Source organism: Mytilus trossulus, chromosome 2 (genome assembly GCF_036588685.1).
Source record: "Mytilus trossulus isolate FHL-02 chromosome 2, PNRI_Mtr1.1.1.hap1, whole genome shotgun sequence".
Lineage (NCBI taxonomy): Eukaryota > Metazoa > Mollusca > Bivalvia > Mytilida > Mytilidae > Mytilus > Mytilus trossulus.
This window is the reverse complement of record NC_086374.1, coordinates 97370737-97396249: the sequence shown is the minus strand read 5'-3', so window position 1 is coordinate 97396249 and position 25513 is coordinate 97370737. Positions and strand designations below refer to the sequence as shown.

Sequence of the window (25513 nt, the reverse complement as noted above, 5' to 3'; positions counted from 1 at the left end):
ATTTATTGAGAAGAAAAGATTCCCCAAATTGATTCGTGTCTTTATTTTTACTGTTAGTTGCAGCCAATAAATAGCAAGACATGTTTTAAGTCAAACCCATGGTCTTCTCAAATCACCTTACTCTAAGGGATACGTTATTCCTCGAAACAGGCAAGAATAATTATATGCAGCAGACTAACACCGTGTCACTGTTTTTTTATATCATTTAAATAGTATGTTTTTATAATATAATGGCATTAAGAAAAATAAGATTTTTTTTTACAGTACTGTTGAAATATAACAGTTTTACGGTTTTTTTTGTGCGTTTTTTAATTGAAAAATTGTAATCATTGTTAATTAGGCATCATAGGAAATTATCATCGTTTTGGTAGAATAAAATATTTGTTGGTTTTACGTTACGTATTGAAAATAAATGTTTAAACATTGTACATGTAGCTTAGTTTTGTACATATTGTTGCATTGGTTCAATAATTTTCTTAACATTATAATTACCAGAAGCTCGTCGCATATGACACTGTTGACGGTAACATGAATCTATAGGGACGAAAAATACGTCTGGAATACTGAATTATACGACTTATGTCAATAATAGAACTTTTTCACAACGACTGTGACGTCATTGCGATAGATTTTTTTAGACACCGGGATTATTCATGTCTTATTATTCGGCACCAAATTTTCTGCGTTTTAATAACATATCATTTTTGGTGAATATGCTTTATAATAATTCATGGTTTTTTAACACCAGGCATATTTGGTTTTGGTTTGGATACGACACACTTTGGTTTGCAAGGATCTTCAACTGCGATATTGGATTTAGCTTTCCATTGCTCACAATAGTTTTCCCATTTTTGTTTTTCTATTCGTTCACCTTTACTCCCAGGAATAATAAAGATAGAAAATACCGATAGTAAATTGCCAATATTCGGTTTGAAAAGGTGCAACTTTTACTTATCATTTATTGAATTTGCAAACCTGACTTCTTCTCGTTCAATATATATACATTTGAAACTATGAATTTTATCGTTACAGATCTAAATAAATAAAACAACAAAAAATGTATAAGATATTAACATGAAGTTTTAAACACAAGTTTCTATTTATTGTATGCGCTCTGGACACAAGTTAATTTAGTGTGTTGTTTATATTCTTATTAAAAGCACTGGGTTGATACCCCTGTGGTTAGACTTTCAGTCCCGAGGGTATCATCAGCTCAGTAATCAATCTTTGGTACAGTACTGACATGATTAATAATATTTTTTTCAAATTGTCCGTTTATAAATTCTCAATTAAAAATAAGGTTTCAAATCACTCAGGCAAAGTTGACGTTTAATGAATTTGGTTATTATTTCAGTTCCTTTTTTTGGTCATGAAACTCTTCAACTTTTTAGAATATTATATAATCTTGGTTTCTGAAAACTCAGCTTTGAGCGTTCCTCGTGGAGGTAAATCCAATAAAGCGCATCGGACGCAAGCATTTGTTTTTTTGCATTTTTAAATATAATTGAAACAGTCATGAGTAGAATTTCATGTTCATATGTTCAAAACAAACTAAGAGTTTTTTTTATTCTCCCACTTTCTTTGTTCGTAAAACTATGTACACTTGTGTTTATCGTAGTAGACGTACTAACAACATTATCGAGTCATCATAAAGATGGTTTTCAAAGACTCTCGAACACCTGTAAATGTACTCCAGTGGCATGAACCAACAGCATCAACCCCAGAACTGTAATAAAATCCATTCAAGTCAGCCAAGCAGCAGTATTCAAACCAAAACCCTCCCTTATGGTAGGTAGGATTGCACGTAGAGCCCCAGGCGTCATTATCGACATCTTTTGTACTGAATTGTTGTCCCGCCTGGCCAGATATCAGCAGACTGTCACCTACAAAAAAATATACAACAACCATAAACTTCATAAAACATTTAAAATAGTTAGTTAAAAATAAAGTAATATATAGAGAGAACTTTTAAAACTAAGACTTTCTTTTTATTCGTTGACAGTTGAAACTGGAAACTACCAATGCATTGAATTGTCAAGCCGTATATGTACAATTTGCCGTCAGTGTATTGAAGACGAATTCTATTACATCTGAGTTTGTTCGAAATATAAGGAACTTACCCTGCCATGTCCACTTTATGTTTCTTTATATGTATTTCTATACATACCCATCTGATGAGTTTAGACTATTACACAACTGACCTAGATTTCGGAAAGTTTGGGATCCCGCTTACATGTTTAACCCACCACTTTCTGTCTGTATATGCATTTTCCAAGACATGAGCTGTGGTTGTCGTTTGTTGATGTGTTACATATTTGTTTTTCGTTCTTTTTTGTAGTTTTATAAGCCGTTAGTTGTTCTTTTTTTTTATTGTTTTCATTTGTGATATTTTGGCCTTTTATAGCTGAATATGCGGTATTGACTTTGTTTATTGTTGAAGGTCGTACAGTGACCTTTTTCTGTTAATTTCTGTGTCATTTAGTCTCTTGAGGAGAGTATTCTAATTGGCATCATTCCTTTCTTCTTATTATTATTACAGTTCATTTATTAGAAAATATTATTGGTCTTTGCCAAGTACGTCTAAATTTATTAAACTTTTGAGTTTTAAAAAATACAAACAGTAAACCAGTTTAGCAAATCATCTATTTACTGCATGAAACATCAAAGATAATATGATACCATGAACATTTTCTGTCTGTTTACTTTGATTTTTTTAATTGGCACCGATAAACTGTAAAGTACAAGGCAGTTAAGAATTTGAAAAAGAAAAAAGGGGAGGAGGCTATGAAGTTGTCATTCAAATTTCATGAGTTAAAAGTTGATCATACATTTTGGTTATAAGTCTCATTTTGTAATTTCACAATCGAAACAGAGAAGAAGGGATTGTGCTTTCAACCATGGGAATACATAAATGCTTAGTTTAAAGATTGTGGCTTCATGAAAGCAATGCAACGCATGATGACGTTACTAATTCGTTCAAAAATATACCTTATCTTCACGACTTTGCCAGTGCAGCTTAATGTTCAAATTTGGGAAGCTTAATTCTTCCCATTTCCAACATGATTTTGTCTTCAATTAACTCTGCATGGATCTTAGCTGACTAACAATGTCAACCTCTAAGTGTAAGTCAAGATATTGAAGATATGTATGAGCCTTCACAGTATATGTGGCATTATTAATTCTATGTTTAATGAAAAATATGTGAATTACATATTCACCATTTGAACCATTTAGGAAGAGGACACGTATGTATAGTGGAACAATAGTCTAGATCAATGCCTTCTTCTTTTATTTCTATCTGAATAGTTTTTGTATGAGGATTACGATTTATGAATGAAGGAATGCATTTACAAGAAGAGTTTACAATTGGTATCGATTGGAAAGCTGGTCGTTTTTTTACAAAGTATGAATTATCTCTTCTTAGAGCAGATGCTTGAATCTGTGTTGGCCCTTCTTATAAATGAAATGAATATGGACTTATTCTTACAAACTGTCATTTAATTTAACAACGATTTCCACAAGTGTAAATGTACCGACGCCAAATATTCTTATAATATTACAAGATGAACGATTTAGATTACATGTACGCTACTAGGTCATTAAAACTCTTCAGTATTTAAATTTGTTACACACCTACCTTCGGGTATGTGTTTTCACAACAGCTTTGAAGCCCGTATTTGATTGTTGATAAAATTAATGTTAAGAGTTTAAAAAGAGGTACGTAGAGCACTTTACTTAACTTTGTTTGTAAAGACACTTATGTAATATTTGTTATAAATACAGTTAAGCAATGTCTAGTTATTCATCTTTCGTTGAAATTCCACATAATTCAGAACTTTAATTATTCAGGATTGTTTTTGTGTAAGTGTATGTTAATTTGTTTCCGAGTAAATGTTCAGTACCTTAATTCAGTTTTTTTTTTCTTTTTTTATTTAGACATTTGTGAAAAAAAGATATTTCATATATGATAAGCAGAAAAAATACAAAGAATTAAAAACAATCTCATAATATAAAAATTATATGTATACCTTACTTTAGAGATTTCCAAAGATGAGCAAAGTTGACCATCGCTAATATGCTGTTGGTTTCGGCTACATGAGTGTATCTATTTTGAAATGTTCATCTTTTTTACAAACTTTGTATACAATAGAGGAGAGAGGGCGTCTTTTCAAGCATTAAAGCCTAGTCATCACCTCCATGTGTATTGATGATTTGTTTAGGTTAGTTAAAGTATTGCCGTCTAACATTACAGTTGAACCATCTTGTGTTAGCCACACTTCTGGACTTACCTGCTGTGCCACTATATTCCGATAAGTAAAGTGTATAATTGTCGTTCTTGGGGCCGATATAAAAGTCGGTATAATGTGCATACTTCCATACACCATCCCATGTCTGCATTAAAATAAGCAATTCATTTCCACCAGCAAGTGTCAAATGGTACAAAGCCTCATTTCCTTTACAAAAAAATATGGTCATTGTTATAATTATTTACTAAATTAATTTGGTGTTGAAATATATCTTATACTTTATTTAGATTCAATCACTGCAACAGTGTTTTACAGTATTTCTTCATTTGAAACAGTTTTATTTAAAAATTTAAAGCGCTAGGCTTAGTGTGATTTTTTAATTTAAATATTTAACAAGCTCGACAGGCCTCGCGTGTTAAATTTTAATGTAACTGTTGAGAGTGGGGAATATTTAAACAAAGCAAGTCCTTTCTTTTCAAAGATTTTCCGAAAGTAAGGTTCTTTAAGTGTGACGTCATCATGTATAATCGCCTTTATTTATGACGTTACAATTGAAGATTCAAAACATAATTTATCAACACATTTTGAAGTCATAATTGATGTTCAACCGATCATCGAGAGCAATGTTTTCTCTAGAGAAGAAAAATATAGACTTCACCACTCCATCAAGTGTGTTCCTTTATTTCTCCCCTCGACACAGCTTTTTCAATAATTTAAATTGAGAGGAGAAAAATATCGTAATGCAAGGAGGTTATAGTTGAGGAATCAGTTTCTTTAATTATTTTTATCCTTTCTTTTTTAGAGCATTGCCGAAAGTTGGCGACTTTATATATGACGTCATCAGGCATGGTTGCCTTTTTTCATGATGTCACAATAATCAAATATACAAGAATTCAAAAGATTTGACGTCATAACTGAATTTCGACCAATTATTTGCAGGGAACAAGTTTTATTCACTAGTGAGGAGAAATGTGAAAATAGTACAAAATTTAAAAAAATTGTATTATAGGACTATAGGGTGACAAATGAGGAGTTTTACACGAAAAACAAGAGGCTACAAAAAGCCTGAATCGCTCAACTGTTATTCTTTGCTTCAATCTTCCATCAATGATTAATTTTGCTGTTCGCTTTATATTTTAAATCAGTGGCTTGAAAATGCAATTTAAATGTTCTTTTTATGTTTCGTATACGCTTCAAAAGCAAATAAATGCATTGTACCTATATGTTCCATTTTAGTCATAGTGGCTATGTTACTTGACGTACAAGAAAATAAATACAGAATTGATGGTAGATTCATTTGAGAAGATTATATAAAGTAAGAAAACATAAACAAATTGTGTAAAATTGTCTATAAAGGGCCACAACTCCTTATAGGGGCAATTGACAATTTTGGCAAAGTTGACTTATTTGTAGATCTTACTTTGCTAAAAAAACCTTTTCTGTTTTTAGTTTTTATAGAAAAGGAAATGTGGTATGGTTGCAAGTCAGACAACTCTCCACAAGCGACCAAAATGACACAACAATTAACAACTATAGGACACCGTACGGCATTCAACAATCATCAAAGCCCATACCGCATAGTCAGCTATAAAAGGACCCGAAGTAACAATTCAAACGAAAAAACTAACGGTTTCATTAATGTACAAAAAAATAACGAAAACTAAATATTTAACACATAAACAAACCACAACCACGCAATTAAAGCTCCTGACTTGGGGACAGTCACATACATGCAGAATGTGGGAGGGTTAATATAAAAAAGAAGATGTGTTATGATTGCCAATGAGACAACTATCCACAAAAGACCAAAATTACACAAGCATTAACAACTATAGGTAACCGTTAAACATGTTATCGGGATCTCAACCCTTCCTCTAACCTGGGACAGTCGTATAGTAGTACAACATAAGAACAAACTAAAAAAATCTGTTGAATAAGGCTTAACTCCTCAGATGGACAAAAATGCAAGTGGACGTGGCCTGGTACTTGTACATCCAACAACAAAAAGACACTATGTACAGATCTGAGAGTACTTGCAGTTAACTGACAGATAGTTCAAAGCCACTTACAAGTAAAAGAAAATTATTAATCTGAACACATTCAACTTCCAATGGCCTGAGACAAACATGACCTTGTGCAATGCCAAGATACAGGTATCGACAGAATGTAGGTCCATGAATGTGGATAAATATAACATACAAATATAATTTAGTTTGCTTTCAATTACAATTACAGATTACAAAATCAATATTTATACAAAAAACAATATTCAATGATCTTATTAAAGTGTTGAATTGGTCACCTTTTAGAATAAGTTTATTTAAAGGAGCGATAAGTTTACCAAGATCATTTCTAAATTTCCGGGCTCAGTTAACAACATTTCCGTAAAAATGAAGATGTGCTATCCCGTTTGAAATAAGTTTATTACAGGTACAACCAAACATCAAAACCAAATCGTTATATCTATGAAATAATTAGTAATGGTTTTGAGTAGTTTATGATAACGAAATCCCTGGTTTTATAATTTACCAGTTATACATAGATTACGTTCTTCAAAATTAAAAACGTCACAACAGACACGGACATAGCGAACTAGCTTTGAAATATAAACACCGTAAGATATTGCCAAAGGAACATCACCATAAATAAATGGAAAAGTAAAAACGAAAATCGTCCCTTTTGTCGTAAATGTTAGTATTTATTATAATTTTCAAGATATTAACTACAAAATATTCTTAAAATTACCAATTTCAGGGCAGCAACTAAATGATGAGATTTCTGATGCGTCTGAAAATTTGAAGGCAGATGGAAATTGACCTAATGAACAGTTTCACAACATGTTAGAATTACTCTTAATGTTTTATTTAGTTTTTGAGATATAAACCAAAAACCGCATTTGACCCTTATATTCTATTCTTGGCCATGGACGCCATGTTTCTTGATGGATGATACATTCAGATACACGATGGTCTTGATGTATAGATTCTGCGTACTGATGTTGTTTATCATCTTAACAACATGTTTTATTGTTCTTTCATTTGTTTTTGTTCTGTTATTAATATTACTTTGACTGTTGAATGGTTTTATGTGATATACGTCTGACGTGGCTCGGTACTTATACATCTCGTCAATAAGTTTGTATTAGCTTTCATTTTTTTTGTGATTTGTTTTGTATATGCGACTCTTTGTATTTCGTTTGTTCTTATAACGTGACTCTGTACTTTAAAAGATCCCGTCAGTATGATATTAGTCTATAATATGTCATTATGATACACTTCTATTATGAATTACTATATACGTTGAACCACAAACGTCAAAATCATTCAATCGCGTAGTGGAATTAACTATTTTTGGATTTTCATAAATTCTATCTATAACTTTTAGACTAGTTTGAATCTCGGTCTATTTCTGTAATTTATTCTTTCATACTTTTGATTTTTTAACCCTGTATGCTTACATTGCCTATGTAAATTTTAAAATTGTTTGTATGCACATTGAACGACAAATTTATGTGACGCTCAAATCAATCAATGTGTTCGTAGATAGTAGATATTTGTGTGTCCTGTTAAATTGTTCCTATTAAAATTGTTATACGATGATGACTGATGTACCCATATTTTTACTATTTTATTAATTGTGATTGTTTATTTAATGCATCATGTTAATGTAGCGGAATTTGATGAGACTGTTATTTAAGTGAGAGGGTTAGCGCTATAGAACCAGGTTTGATCCACCATTTTCTACTTTTGAAAATGCCTATACCAAGTCAGGAATATGACAGTTCTTGTCCATTCGTTTTTAATGCGTTTTGTTATTTGATTTTGCCATGTGATTATGGACTTTCCAAATTGATTTTCCTCTGAGTTCATTATTTTTGTGATTTTACTTTTTACTAGATTTCTAAAGGAACATTAATTTAAAGTTTAGAAGTATTAGGCACAGTAGTTTCCGAGAAGAAGACTTTTTAATTGTAAGCTAACATGAAGACCAAATTGTATAAAAATTGTCTTTAAAGGGCAATAACTCCTTCAGGGGTCGATTGACAATTTTGGTCATATGAACTCTTTTGTAGATTTTACTTTATTGCGGAACATTGTTGTTCTTTTCAGCATATCTCTATTATTTATAATATTCAAGATAATAACAAAACACTGCAAAATTTCCATAAAATTACTTATTTAGTGGCAGCTTTCAAACAATGGGTTGTTCAGTTCGTCTGATATCAGATCAATTGATCATTTTAACCCATGTCAGATTTGCTCTAAAAGCTTTAGTTTTTTTTAAATATGAGCCAAAAACTGCATTTGACCCCTATGTTCTATTTTAGCCATGGTGGCCATGTTTGTTGATGGATCAAAACTTCTGATACAATTTATTAATTAGAAGAACCATTCAGTTCAAGTTTGAAAGTATTTTACGCAGAAGTTTCAGAGGCAAAGATTTTTTAATATTTTACGACTATAAACGATGACAGACGACGGGCGCAAAGTGACCGCAGAAGCTCACATAGCTAACAATGGGCTTCACTATGACAATTTGTGACTTACGGCCCTCTTTTTTACATTTTGGAATTGATTTTTTAAGCAACGTAATCTAGCTCTAAAAGAGCTCATTTGATTCCCTTGCTTATCTTTTTTGCTTTAAATCTTAATTTGTAAATTATACTTGGATTCACGATATTTTTAACAAGTAATCTACTGTTCAGATCTACCTAAAAGTCTTTAAATAAAGGTGAAAGATACAAAAACGAAATTTAAACTAAAAGTCGGGATAAAAATAACAGTGCAATTTAAATATAAATCAAAGACAATCAATCGTATAACAAGAGTGCACATGCTGAAATGTCTTGCCTTCTTTACTTATCATTGATATTATGTTGATAGTCCTAAACATAAAACTTTACTTCAACTATCACATATACTAAACATGATTCAAGAAAACGAAGTCAAGGTCATATAAACCAAACCAAAAAATACATGTAGACCTTACAATCATTCAATACACAAATATAGTTGACCTATTGATTATAGTTTTTAAGAAACAGACTTAACCAAGAAATTAAACATTGACCAATGAACCATGGTAAAAGTCAGATAAACAATGCCTGTCAGACAGACATGTTCAGCTTACAATTCTTCCCTACAACAAATATAGTTGATTTTTAGCTTATAGTTTAAGAAATTAGATCAAGACACACAAAAACTTAACACTTACCATGAACCGTGAACATGAGGTCAAGGTTAAATAAAACCTGAGTAACTGACATGCACATGACAAAGTATTTCCATACACCAAACAAAGTTAACCTATTATATATAGTGTAAGAAAAAAATACCAAATCTCAAAAACGATAACTACTAAACCATGAAAATGAGGTCAAGGTTAGATGAAACCTGCCAGCTGAACATACACACCTTACAATCATTTCATACACTAAATATAGTAAACCTATTCCATACTGTATAAGAAAAACCAAACAAAACACAAAATCTTAAATATAATCACTGACCAATGAAAATGAGGTCAAGATCTGATGGCACCTATAAGTTTGACATGTACACCTTACAACCATTCCATACACTAGACATATTGCTTATAGTATCTAAGATTTAAGAGTGTCTAGCAAAATTTAACCTTGGTCATTAATCCCTGAAATGAGGACAAGGTCAATTGAAAATTGTCTGACGGGCATGAGGACATTACAAGGTACGCCTTTAGCAAATATAGTTATCCTATAATTCATAACAAAAGAGAAATTAACATTAAAAAAATACAATTTTTTTTCCAAGTAGTTACTGAACCATGAACATGAGGTCAAGGACACGTCATGTATGACAGACAGAAACTTCGTAACATGAGGCATCTACATACAAAGAATGAAGCATCCAGGTCTTCCGCTTTCTAAAATATTAAGCCTTAAAGAAGTTAGATAACGCTATCGGCACCGGATCACTATCCCTATGTCGAGCTTTCTACGACAAAAGTAACATTTCCAAATGTAAACCAACTGCTTGATTTGTGTACAAATACAGTATTAACAAAATGAACTATATAAAACACAATATCAAACAACAAAATTAATTAAAAATGCGGGAATCCATAAAACCTGATAAAACGCTCGACTATTAAACAAATGGAAATCTACTGTCTTATTCTGGACTTGATGCAGACATTTTCAGGATATGGGGGTTTAAACCTGGTTGTGTTACCATCTAACCATCCCGGTTTTTTTATCGTTAATATGTTCGCTTGATTTCTTTTTATTTTGTGCTATTGTGTCGCCTACTTTTCAACGGTTTTGTATTATGTTTATTGAATGTTGTGTTTTTTGCAGATTTGTGTTATTTTGCTGGTTTTATTTTACTTTTTGGTTGAATAAAGCAGTCAAAAACACCTAAACACTGAATAGCTATTACCAAATGGATGTAAATCGATAACAGCGCTTCGGAAGCTAAAATTTTATAAAGTGTGATTTCATATATTCGAAGTAAAGATAATACAATGAATTCAAACCTTTTGTTGATTTTGTACTTCCAAAGAGCTTTTCTAGATTTACCCTCATATGGAACGCTCCGACAATGACACTTGAAAGCAAGGAATGTGTAAATACACTGATAGGGTATGAGCTATATGAGAAGTTATGACTGAATCAAATTTGTCTCTCTCAAACTAACCTATCCAGTATTCTGTGTTAGGGTCACCAAAGCCATTTTCATAGTGCAACCAGCTTCTATCAAAATCAACGGAACCATCTCTTCTTTGTTGGAATACCTGTAAAGATATATCATAACAGCAATAATTATAATTATAATAATGATATGAAGATCAACTACAAACAATAAGAGGGTCAACTACCTGCATGCATTTCGTATTTATCATTTAAAGGCGAATATCTTTTCCATTAAATTTGAACATATAATAGAAATACTACTCAAAACAATTGTCTTACGGATTAACTTAAATAAATATTAAAATTCCAAGAACCCCTTTTGTTTCCAAATAGAACGCTGAAGCTTTTAGTTATGCAAACAGTAACCACTTAAAAAAGTCCTGAATAACTTTTTTGAATAATATTTTTAAAATGTTGGGTTCGATATAGGTCTTTGTAAGGGGTATCCGACTTGTGCATGGGCTGTTTTAAAGATATATGCGTAGGGTTGTATGTGGTTACCTGTAGGTACCTTTGGGTACCTATAGTTATATATATATATATATATATATACTGATGATTAAATAGCAAACACTCATTGCTATACACGGCATATCAAATGACTATAATTGTCAGCTTTTTAATCGAAGGTCGATGGTTCACATCGGCTCGTCGGCTCCCAACAATAAAAACTGACAAGACAAAATAATACAATAGCACTTACAGTGACGTTAAATCAATCAATCAATCTAGTTAATGTCAGCTGTAAAATCATACTTCTACATCAAAACTTGTTGAACAACTATGAATGTTTGCCACTTGATTATCATCAATACGTGTGGTGTGAAAGATTATAGCCATGAAAGAAAATTCAATAATTTATTGATTGACACCCTAACTGGTACTTCAAAAAATAACTTAAACTGGCACTCCAAAAAAAAAAAAGAAGAAAATATCCATCGATGAAAGTAAAATGCACAATAGTAAAGAAAACGTAATCCAATTTGTTAGATACGACGGTTATCATTGGAAATATTATGGTCTTAAACAACTAATGTTGGATTAAAAATGTTCGAAAGCCTATTAGGGTCACAATTTTTTCTCTCGTAATTATGAGAATATTTTATGGTTTATATCTCCGACACTAAAGCATTTAGAGCAAATATGACAGGGTAAAAAATTTCAGACGATTCAGACTTTCAATTGTTAAGATGCCGTCCCTGAATTAGTAATTTTTATGATCTTTTTTCAGTTTTTGGTTATTTTCTTGAATATCATCATAGAAAGATATAAATTGTAGCAGTCAAGTAAGATCTACAAATAAGTCAAGTAAGATCTACAAATAAGTCAAATGACCAAAATGTCAAATAAGCCCTTTAGGAGTGATTGCCCTTTAATGTCATTTCAATAATTAAGTACATTTACATTATTTCTACTAAATTTTGGAAATCTTTTATAAAAATCTACTCTTTATCTACTTGGCCAAAAGAATTTTTATCACGTAATAACGAGATACTTATTTCGTAATTACGAGATGAAAAACTTCGTATCTCGTAATTACGAGACAACCAATGATTATCTCGTAAATACGCGATAGTTATCTCGTTATCACAGATAATTATCATAGTTTTCTCGTAATAACGAGATGAAAACAAAATTGTGTGACCCTAATAAGCTTTCATAGAAAGGAGTGAGTTTAGATAGATAAATTTCATTTATATTTTAAGCAAAAAGATATTTATTACTTGGTATATCAATAGGTATTTTAAGAGGTCGGAAGAGAGAAAAGTCATAAAAGTAACAAATGTGCAGAAAGAGAGATGCAGTTATTCACCATTCAAAATCAAGCATTTGAAAAGAACATAAGTATCGTCAAACATACAATTTAGCTCTCAAACGACTTTCGCAGTTCATTTTTCAATAAGTTAGTAGAGAAGTAAAAACTTAATAAAGAAATACTCTTTCAAATATATTTTTACATTTAAGCTTTGTTTTAAAATGGCAACCCATAAACAATATACATAAATTTTAAAACTATTTCATGAAGCAGTTTATCAGTGTGTACTCAACAATAAAAGAAACAAAATGATATTTGGTACATGACACAAAATCAATGCATACGCAGCAAAACACGCTTTAAGCAAAATATAAGCGCATTAATTGTTGTTCTCCATATCAGATTTAAACTGTCTTCAACACGGAGCAAAAACAAGTTATCACCTAACTGCAAGTTAAAGACAACCCTAGCATCAGTTTAATGAAGAGTAGTTTTTGCAAACTGAAGATCGATGACGTCACAATTGTGAATTGAAGAAAAAAGCCGTGAAGTTATTTAAAAAAATACATCTGGCAAAACAATCAAACATTTACTGTCATAATTTTGTCCGACATTCCTATAGCTACTGAATCGTCCAAAAAACCAAACTTTATACAAACATTATCAAGAGGTTGATGACTTCAGAACCAGGTTCAATTTACCATTTTCTACATTTGAGAATGTCTGTGCGAAGTTAGGAATATAAAAATTAATGTCCATTCGATTGATGTGTTTTATCATTTTATTTTGCCATTTGTTTAAGGTCTTTCCGTTTTGAATTTTCCCCCGGAGTTCAGTAATGTTTGTTATTTTACTTTTTTACACAACCGCGAGATTTCATATACTCACTGTCCATCGACCTCCTTGCGTGTATAAGTCACACCAAACATCTTTCTTAATGTCGTTTGAAAGGGATATAGTATACACACCACTACAATTGTAACCTTGAGATTGAACCTCAGAACAATCTCTGGCTGTGGAAGCTATAATTCGTGTCGTGCATATATTTCCTAAGGAGAAAGAAATTTTGCAATAAATGGTCATAATGTCAATATATGTTAAAACAGTGAAGAAAATTGTGGAGCACTTTATATATCTATTAAGTGAAGTCAATGTACCTCGAAAAGATCATTTGGTTTTGAAAATAAGTTACTTGGCTATTCATGCGTCAATAAATATATAAATATATATCTCAATTTAGACAAACAGTTACTATTTTGCTTTACTTCAAATTAAAATTAATAAGTTCAAGTGTTATCGTGAAATTTCCTACCAATTTAAGAAACTATAATTTTCCGCGGTTAAGTAATTTTCACATGTGCCATCATTTTCCATGTCTATTATATACCAATGTACATTACCTTGGTAAACTTCATAATGACTCCATCCACTTTCAGATGTTCCTGTAACAACTTGATAGGTAAAATCTTTGTTGAAAGCTTGACATCTGCGGTCGTTTCCATTAAATGCCACAGACCTACAATCAATGTGGTCTGCGCACGAGGCAATGCAGGCTACAGCGCTTGATTTTTTTACCGTCCACAATAAGTTGTCGGACTTGTATACATTATCATAATGTATATTTCGTTTTGCAGTTTGAGCACGATTTTGTATCGTGGTTTTGACCAGGTTGGGATTGTATAATACTATGGAAAATAAACTGTAAATCCTCAACATCTTTGAATCAATCAAATATAGATTTAAAATCCCAATGCAATTATTCTAAAGGATTACACAATTTTTCCGTAACAAAGATTCTCATTATTCCAAATATATTTTTTGAAAAAACGATTAGAACAACCAATCCTGGAGCGATGGTCACACAGCCGCTTGACTGTGCTTTATCATGTTCTCCCTTTTAACATCTGAATATATGTAAAACTATTTAAGGCTTAAATGTTCATCAGGATAACAAATAAATTGAAGAAATGTATTAGTATTGAATTTCGAATTTTATATTTCATGCAAAGAGCTAGAAATAATGCCCAACTTAAACTCTGAAGTGTCCTTTGTTTTACGTTCGATAATACGTAAAGCAATGCAATTACATTACATAGTAACATAATATTGAAAGAAAAAAATATATAATTTCAAGTATGTGGAAAAAATCAATTGTTAATTAAACCATTCACAAATATTTATTCATTTATTCTATCTAAATCTTTTTTATATATTTTGAAAAAAAACTTTCTATATAGACTTTCCCCCTCTTTTAAAAAAAACTCTTTACAAAATCAAGGGTATTATTATTACTATTGATCTTTTTTCATCATTTCAAAATTGACCGAGATACATTTAACTTTTATAATTTTTCCGAACGTGATTTTAGATGTAACAATAGTTGAAACTTGTATCACTATAATAAAAAGATTACATATTTTCTATTTATTTTCAGACGAGAAAATATAAAGCTATGTAAATATGAAGAAAAGCATCTCTCAAGCTAGCAAAGAATATCGTATTTACCATTCTCTATAAGTTTATCAAACACTTGATGATCCAAAGGACAAGTACATACAAAAACAGAAAATCAAACAATTATAAAGAAACAGAAAAACAATAAAATAAGTTAATTTGCCAGATAGTGTATTATATATGAAAACAATCATAGACTTAAATCGTAAAATGATAAACACGTCTGATTTAGACATTAGGGTGATATTTCAGTTCTCAATAATGGACGTTGCTATGTGTAACGTAAAGAAACTTTTCAGTTAAACTTAATTTCAAAAACACTCATACCAACAATGAACATTCCCCTTTCTCGGATCCGTATATCTGCATTTTTAAAGGGAATCTTAATACTAAAATTTTACCACAAAAAGATTGATTTTCAAATTACATATTGTTCCCTCGGCATTATTGTATTATGTTTATATATCTCAACGTTTTCTATTCGCTCGTGTATTTGATTTAACTATTTTTACTGAAAAATCATTAACTCAGGGTTTTCAATATCACAAAATTGTAAAACTTTTCGAATTCTATCACCGGTGCAAGGGCATCATTCTTAAAAACAATCAGCGTGCAGACTTCTTGTTCGTTCAATTATTTCACATTCCATCTGTTTTTTTTTGTGATATTCTTTACAAAGCACAAAAATTGACATCATTTACATCAAACGCTTACCAAACTTAAAACAGACTTATTTAAATGTGATTAAGTTATGAAACGTTATTAAGGATTGTATTTGTAAAAAAAAATATGGATTGACTCATATAAAATTGAAAATGGAAATAGGGAATGTGTCAAAGAGACAACATAGTCCTTGCATTAGAAATATTTGTATTAACCCCGACACATTTTTGTCGGATTGCGTGCACTTTAACTTCGACACTGATCTAGCTTTTTATTATGTTGACTTTTACAATAATTTGCCCCTGGGTATGCAGTCTCTTCTTTCGCCAACAATTTACTTAAAAATGCAATCAGGAAAAAACAGAGAGGAAAGTGCTTATATTCGTTATAAAAAAGAATATTCTAAAATTAATTACTTATTTGTTAGTTAATTTCATCAAAATGTTTATTGACAACCTATGTAGTTGCAAACCTGACTTCTCGTATTTTAATGAAAACATTTAAAACTGAAAATATAAAAGTTACAGATAGGAGTGATTAAAATATACCAACATTTGTATAAGATATAAACCAAAAAATAATAAAATTTAAATCATAGTTTTTAAAAAAAAACTTTTTTTTTTATTATATCTTGATGGCATAGAAATCATGTTTTCTAACAGTAAATAAAGCCATCATAGATACCAGAATTAAATTTTGTATTTCGCCCAGACGCACGTTTCGTCTACAAAAGACTAAGAAACGTTTGAATTCAAAAAAGTTATCAAGTTCAAATACAGTCTACACAGCTACTTTTGCATAGGTACTGTACTGGAAATTTACTTTTAACATTTTGTTCTATTTCTATACTTTAAAACTATTGTTATATTTAGGTACTTGTGTTTTACAGTACATGATTTATACTAAATATTTTGGTACAGAAATAATACAATATTCCATGTTTGAAAATCATTACTTAAAGAGATTTGAAATAGAAAAACTTTCAAAATGCTGAAAATGTAACGGTAGAAACCAAAAATCTGTAGTACCTTAATTTCAAGTACAAAGTACTGTAAAATTCAGGTAATTAAATATTACAATAATTTTAGGGTAACAAAATACTGAATTTCAAAAAAAGATTTCCTTTACAACAAAGTTTTATTACAGAAATAGTACCTATGTAAAAGTAACTGTGTAATATTTGTCGATGCTTTATAGTATATACATTTAACACATTTTCATGTATGATAAAAGATAAGGTGCAAAATTCCAAAATTATAATAAACGGAAATGAATCATTAAAAAAAATGGTTTTCGTTCATTTTAAAGCAGCGGTTTAGTTTTTGTGTCTGTTTCACTCTCCTTGTTTACACACTATGACACTTGTCTGTAGTGTAGTAGTTGTACTAAAATGATTAACGAAACATCATATAGATGGTTTTCAGTGACTCTCGAAGACCTGTAAATGATCTCCAGTGGCATGAATCTGTGGAATCAACTCCGGAACTGTAATACAATCCATTCAAATCGGCACTGCAGCAGTTTTTAAACCAAAAGCCTCCCTTGTGGTAGGTAGGATTACACCTAGAGTTCCAGGCGTCATTATCGACATCTTTTGTACTAAACTGTTGTCCCGCCTGACCAAGCCTAAGCAGACTGTCACCTACAAAACAGTATACAACAAACATCAACTTAAAACAAATTCTAAATATTTTGGTGAAAAATAATGTATTACATGTATGTAGAGAGCACTTTCAAAACTCAGAATTTCTGAGTATTCGTTGGCAGTTAAACTTGGACGGTACCAAAAAAAATGACTTGTCACGTCGTATATGTACAATTTGCTATTAGTGTATTATAGACAAATTTCATTTTTTCGATGTACGTCCGAACCATAAGGAACTTTGAGCAAAATTTATTGAGAAATATTACTAGTCTATGCAAAGTCTGTTAAAACTAATAGAACTTTTCAGTTTCTAAACTCAATGAATGGTCCAAAAAATGAATATGTTGAACATATCTTTTTCTTTAAACATACAATAATTGCTGTCATACAGTTACTTCTCTTACATATCTTAAATATCTTGACTTACACCCATAAATTGGCATTGTGGGTTAGTTTGTAGAGTTCATTAATCATGTTGATATTAAACCGTACTGTTGATTTTGTTGACACACATTTTGATAATAAGTCTGATTTTGTAATTTCACCATCGAGAAATAGAAGGATAGATTGTGATGACAACCATGGGAATACATCAATTGTAAGTTGCTGTAAATTCATTAACGGCCATGCAAGGCATTTCAAAAGGAGGACACTATTTTTACGACTTTGGCAGTGCAGCTGGAATGTTCCTATATGACACGGAAGTTCAAATTAGGGAAGCTAAAATCTCCCAAATTCCCACATGGTTTTGTTCTCTATTAACTCCGCATAGATCTTTACTGACCCACTATGTCAAAATCTAAGTGTAAGTCAAGATATTGAAGATATTTAAGAGACTTAACTGTATATGTGCCATCATTAATTGTATGATTAACGAAAAAGATGTGTTCAGTATAATCACCATTTGAACCATTTAGTGAGAGGTCACATTTGTATAGTGAAATATGAGTCTACAAGATGATGATTGCTGCTTTTGATCTTTCTAAGAAGTTTCTGTATGAGGATTATTAAGATTGTAACACATTAATGATTGCTGTTTTATTTTTTTTAACATTTTTACGTACTATGTCTATTTGTTTTGTTCACGCATCGTTGTCTTTATAATAGAATTAAATGTACGAAGTTTAGCTAGCTGTGAAACTAGGTTATATCCACCATTTTCGACATAGAATTATGTGTGCACCAAGTCAGGAATATGACAGTTGTTGCCCATTCGTTTGATGTGTTTGTGTTTTTGACTTTGCCATTACATTAGGGATTTTCCGTTTTGAATTTCCTCGGAGTTCAGTATTTTTTGTGATATTTTTTTTGGGGTAAGCTTTACTCCTGGACTTACCTGCTGTGCCACTATATTCCGATAAGTAAAGCCTATAATTGTCATTCTTATGACCGATGTAAAAGCCGATATAATATGCATGCTTCCAAACACCATCCCATGTCTGCATCAAAATAAGCAATTCATTTCCACCAGAAAGTGTCAAATGGTGCAATGCCTCGTTTCCTTTACAAAATAATATTGTCAATGTTATGATTACTCTTTAACTGTAGTAACACCTTATCGGATAGCTCGAACGGACGCCGAACGCATGACAAAAAGTTTTCTGTTGACAAAATCTGTATCTGTCAATATCATGACGTTAAATGGAAATTCAAAAGAAATTACGAAGTTTTTATGTCACAATTGAAGTTCATCCGATCATTTGCCGGGACCCATGTTTTCTCTAGATAAGTGAAATAAATTTCTCGCAGAGCTCGAGAATAATTTTGACTACCGTGAGCGTCAGATTGGTTACAATTTACCGTGATTGATTTCGTCAAAATATCCTTTTCGTGATTCGTCAAAGGTCTAAAATAACTGTCGTTACCGTAATTTTGATGAACAAAAATAACTTGATCCGTCTAAATAAAGTCTACTTTTATCGCTCGACGGAAATCACCCGTCATATTCCTAATTGGTACAGACATTGTCTTAAGGATATGCAGGGTTATATAGCCAGCGTATCATCCTATCCTAACTCGTTCGTTTACTTTTTTTTGTACTATTGTGTTTTATATTTTAAAATACTTTTCATTTTTCTTCATCAGTCTTTGGTTCTTTTTATTTCATATTGTGGTTTTATAGTTTTGTATTTTTTAGCTGGTTTGATTAAATGAAGTGTTCATAAACAGCTTACTTCTAAACTTGGGAACGCTTAACCATTAGCATTTCAAAACCAGACAATAGGAACTATACATGCATGAAGAAACAAGGACTGAATCAGAATATTAGTTGTTAAATTCGAACAAACCTATCCAGTATTCTGTGTACGGGTCGCCAAAGCCATTTTCATAGTGCAACCAGACCCTGTCAAAATCAACGGACCCATCTCTTCTCTGTTGGAATACCTGTAATAGTAAATCATACCATAACAGCAATGATAATAATTATAATAATGATATGCTAAACTACTTACAATAAGGGGGTCAACCACCAGAATGAAGTTATTTTGTACCATTTTAATGGGAATATCTTGTACTTACAAATAACATATAATACTACACAAAACAATTGTCTACATCTTGAGTTGAACAAATCTGTTTCCAATTAACAGATTGACGCTATTAGTGAGACTAATATACAAACAGTAACCACAACAAGAACTATCTTTAAAAAGGATATCCGACGTATTTAAATTTGAGTATATGTTTAAACCTATCATTCGATAACCTTCAGAAGCACAATGACTTAATGATGCAGGACCTCTTAAATAAAATCTCCATCTGAATGTAACTACAAGAAATTCTTTTCTAAGTCTGGTTATATTAAGTCAATAATATATAAGAATATTGTGATGACACCTAAAAAAAATATTTGTCAAAAAAATCCAGTGCAAATAACAAGAAACAAATATACATTTACTACTGTTTACATGAAAATTAATTCATGGTTAACAAAGCTAGAAACTATTGGTAGTATAAGTAGTATCTTTCTGTTTACATTCACCAAAACCCCGCGGAAATCTCACATGCGTAAGTGCATTCTAAAAGTCATGGAAAATTATACGATTGTCCCGAATAAACAGCTCTCATGGATCCAAAGAGCTATTGGAGAAATAATTATTTTAATAAAAAGATAAATCTTTGTAACATCTAGTTCAAATATTTATAGTTTTTCACTTGCTTTCCATCACGATACAATTTTCGAGACGTTTTTTTTCAAACACAACCAAATCACCCACCGTGACAGCATTTTGTCCTATCACAGAAAGGATTTCGAGCATGCGTATTCTGTTGCCATAGTTAAGCGTCCTTAAGTTCAAAGTGCACAAACCGAAACTATACCGACTACGTCGGAAAAAAATCAGAATAATGCAAGCTTTCAAATACTGCTATATCATCTACCTAGACGGCTCCTAGAACCTGTTAGAGCGAAGATCAAGTCAAAATTGAGAATTGAATAAGAAAGCCATTGAAATATATGAATGATATATATTTAGTAAAGAAATCAAACATTTATCCTAGAATTTAACCCGACAATCACATTTAAGTGTGAAAAAACAAAAACATACAAAAAAACAAACCGCGAGATTAAAGTTAATATACTCACAGTCCATCGACCCCCTTGTGTATATAAGTCACACCAAACATTTTTCTTAATGTCGCTTGAAGGGGAGATAGTATACACACCACTACAGTTGTGACCTTGATATTGTACTTCAGAGCAATCTCTTGCTGTGTTATCTATAATTCCAGTCTTGCATATATTTCCTGAGGAGGGATAAAAAAAAATGCAATACATATAAAAAAAAAAAGACGATGTGGTATGATTGCCAATTACACAACTCTCCACAAGAAACCAATGACATAGAAATTAACAACTTCAGGTCACCGTAAGGCCTTCAACAATGAGCAAAGCCAATACCGCATATTCAGCTATAAAAGGCCTCAAAATAACAATATGAAACAATGTAAACAAGAAAACTAACGGCCTTATTTATGTACAAAAAAAATAAACGAAAACAAATATGTAACATATATTAAGACGACAACCACTGAATTGGGACAGGCACAAACATAAATAATGTGGCAGAGTTAAACATGTAAGCGGGATCCAAAACATCCACCTAACCTGGGACAGAAGTATAACAGTACAACATAAGAACGAATAATAAAAATCATTTGAAAAAGGATTAACTCATCAGATGGACAAAAATACAAGTTGCCGGGTACTCGTACATTAAAACATCAAAAAGACCCTATGGTCATTATGGCCAACTAACTATGTTAAAACATTGATGTGTAGGAAATTATAAAGTACTTTAGATCTTCATTAAGTAGAGTTGAGTTATCTACAAAAAGATATGTTGGTTTTGATGATGACTTACTTGGTTATTGATGCGTCAATAAATATTAGCATATTTATCTTATTTTTTTCTTGATCGGTGTGAAAAAATATTTCTCTCACTAGTTTCTCGCGGTTAAGTGTTTTTCCCCGTGCGCCATCATTTTTTTTTTTTAAATTTATTATATAACATTGCATATAATATTACCTTGGTAAACTTCATAATGACTCCATCCACTTTCAGAAATTCCTGTAACGAGTTGATTGGTAAAATCCCTGTTAAATGCTTGACATCTGCGATCGTTTTTATTAAATGAAACAGACCTACAATCAATGTAGTCTGCGCATGAAGCAATGCAGGCTACAGCGCTTGATTGTTTTACCGTCCACAATAAGTTGTCGTAAATGTATACATTGTCATAATGTATATTTCGTTTTGAAGTTTGAGCACGATTCAGTATTGCGGTTTTGATCAGTTCAATATTGCATAATGCTATGGAGAATAAACTGTAAATCCTCAACATCTTCGAAGAGATCCAATATTAATTGAAACGACCTATGCAACTATTCAAATGGATAACACAAATGTTCAGTAGCGAAGTTTTTAAATTGTCCAAATATTTTAAAAAAAAACAACGAATAAAAATTTGATCCTAGAGCAAAAGTCCTACAGTCGCTTGACTGTGCTTTATAATGTTCTCCCTAATTGTTTGTTCATCAGCATACAAAAGTTTTAACAAATGTTTTAGTATTAAATTTCGAGTTTTTATTTTATGCAAAGAGCTAAAAATGATGCGCAACTTAAACTCTGAAGTGTCCTTTGTTTTAACGTTCGATGAATTCAATAGCAATGCAATTAGAATACATAGTAACATAATATTGTTAGAAAAATATGTAATTTAAAGAATGGGAAACAATCAATTATCAATTAAACCATCCAAACACTTTTTCAATTTTATTTTTTTATCTCTTTTAATATGTTTAACTGTCAGATCAAAGAGACGTACTATATAGATATAAGCTTTAATTCCATTTGTTTTCTTTTTTAAATCTCTATAAATTAATCAAACACTAATGCGTCCCAAGGACAAGTGGACACAAAACAAGCAATCAAACCTTTATGTTAAGGTCATATGATACAGTTACAGGGGTGCTAATGACGTTGCTTACGTAAATTGATGAGATAACTGTATTGTATTTCAAGCTTGCCCTTCGTAAAACCTTGATTTTACTGTCGCAAACTGAGTTTACCTAGCGACGCATAGCAACTTTGACAGAAAGAACATTTGGAGGCTCAAAATGTGACTGTCATGTTTATTTTTTAAGAAATTGTGAAATTACATACCCAAAAAATCGGAATTCAAAATGGTGTCTTTCTTAGTTACGGACTGGTAAAACGTACAATTTATCCCTTCAAAATACTTGTCAACGTCCAATGAAAATTACCTTTACAAACGAATTGCATTAGAATGTTATTTTCGCGACGTCAAACGGTGACATATGGGAAAAGATGCAATTTTCGACTGATTTTCATCATTCAAACTGATTTACCTTGAAAACGAGTTCATGGCATGGACCCCGCTATTTTAAAATGACATTCGGTTTGATTACGTATGACGATTAAGTGTACTAATTTTCATGAACAAGTCAGTAATGCATTTTTTTTTAAATTTGATAAATATACAGCAAACAATGACGTTGTTTCTACATTCATGAACATTTGATAAATTTCAGTTATTTCTAAACAAAAAATTTCATAAATTTATGGGATACTTATATAAAACAGAAATTACAAAAAAATATGTAATAAAACCTTATGTAAGAATCCTGGGTTTTGATTGGTTGATAGCCAGTGTATTTTTCACCAATTAACTGTTATCAAATAAATATCATTCATTTTTTTAACGCCGCCGGGATATATACAAAAAGGATATGTCTTTTTTGACCAAAAAATACTCTATCCTACTGAACGCTTAACATTCGGTGTAATTAAACAGATATAGCATGTTCTTGAGGATTTTTGAGAAAAATACCAGTCTTGAGAATGAATTTCCCTCGCCTTTCGGCTCGCGAAATTTAACATTTTCAAAAACAATCATTGACTTAAATCGATAAAACCATAAACACGTCTGATTTAGACATTAGGGTGATATTTACATTCCCAATAATGGAGGTTTCAGTGTGTATCCTAAAAAGATTTTTTAGTTGATTTTACATTTAAAAAGCTGAAACTAACTAAGAACACGGCAATTTATTGGATCCTTACATCTTTATTACTAACATGAGTGTTAATACTAAAATTTGCAACAAAAGGGGTGATATTTTTTGTTGACCGTTTTGTAACGTTACCTTGGCATGTTCTTATAATATTTATATATCTCAACATTTTTGATTCGCTCATATATTACACAAATAATTTGATTTTATCAATTATTACTGAATAATTATTAACTCAGATTTCCAATATCACAACATTGTTAAATTTTTACTGAACTTTATAATCGGTACAAGAACATCATGCATAATTTGTGAATATGAAGAAACGTTCAGACATCTCATGCGTTCGGTTATTTCACATTCCATTTGGTTTTGGTAATATTCAGTACAAAGCACAAAAATGACATCATTCACATCAAACGCTAATCAAACCTTAAAACAGACGTATTTACAAATGATTAGGTAACGAAAATGGATGGTATTTTTAAAGAAATGATATCACCCCGTATAACCCGATACAAATGAATCCGGACGTTGATGCGTTCGAAGCGATAGTCAGGACATCATTAGGGATGACAACAATTTCGAATGCCTCTCTAGAATTTATTTGAGTATAATTTTTATATCATTTGCATATCTATAAATACTTGAATTTGATTGGTCAATTAGGATTTTTCTCTTGGTTTACACTTCGATAAACCATGTTTCCGAAACTACTTTCGTAATCTATTCATGCGCGATGTAAAGACGTAATAATGCGCATGAACTTGTGCAATGCCAAATAATTCAAGTAAACAGTATCAACAGAATATACGATCTTATGAGTTCTCATAAATATGCATATATTGTAATAATTTAATTTCGGATGTAACGCGTCTTCTGATTGGCTGACGTTATTTTGTTATGAGCCCATATACATAATTTAGTCATGTGACCGTGACGTCATCAACGTTTTATCATCGTGTTTAACGGTTTAAAATGGAATTTAGAATTAAATTATAAGAAATGACTGTAATATTTTCTACGCGCGTTTTTCAGTGTGCACCAAATTTTTTATGTTATTTCTTCATAGACAGAAAAAATATTACAGTCATTCCTTAAATAATGTTAAGTGATGATTTAATTTAACAGGCAACGCAAAACTTTCTACATTGTAGCCAATTTTCTAAAAAAAAAATATTTTATTTTATGAAAGAATTTGATAAAGATTGCCTGGGAAATGTACTATTAGATATGGTCATTTTGGTCTTTTTTCGACCGGCAGTAAAACCTGACCGAAGTTTGCTACCCGTTAAAGTTGTGTGGGATGTAAAAGTACGCAGTCATGTCAAGTCCGAATGGGAATACATGTATTCGATCCAATGTTTCGTGGAGAGAGAACACCGCACTAATACAATAAGCGAACCCTTGAAAAAAACTTTATTAGAGGTCAATAAATGGCCTGTTGAAAGGCAACATTTGTGTCCTTATTCAATATACCTCATTTTATCCAGTGGCAGTCCAAACTTCTCTGACGTAATTCCGGATGGACTCCTTCCAG

General features: G+C 31.4%; 1 protein-coding gene across 1 annotated transcript in view; it reads right to left on the bottom strand.

Moving 5' to 3' along the window:
* The window catches only part of LOC134708635 (uncharacterized), a 61350-nt gene extending 39371 nt beyond the window's left edge, over positions 1-21979 (bottom strand). Inside the window, exons 1-9 of the mRNA XM_063569282.1 lie at positions 21965-21979; positions 19724-19820; positions 18772-18936; positions 17285-17432; positions 14074-14189; positions 13562-13722; positions 10922-11018; positions 4290-4454; positions 1692-1883 (exon numbers count right to left, since the gene is read on the bottom strand). Of these exons, the coding sequence (XP_063425352.1) occupies positions 1692-1883; positions 4290-4454; positions 10922-11018; positions 13562-13722; positions 14074-14189; positions 17285-17432; positions 18772-18936; positions 19724-19820; positions 21965-21979 (1156 nt within the window). The remainder of the gene's footprint in view (positions 1-1691; positions 1884-4289; positions 4455-10921; positions 11019-13561; positions 13723-14073; positions 14190-17284; positions 17433-18771; positions 18937-19723; positions 19821-21964) is intronic.
* Between the last annotated feature and the right edge of the window lie 3534 nt (positions 21980-25513).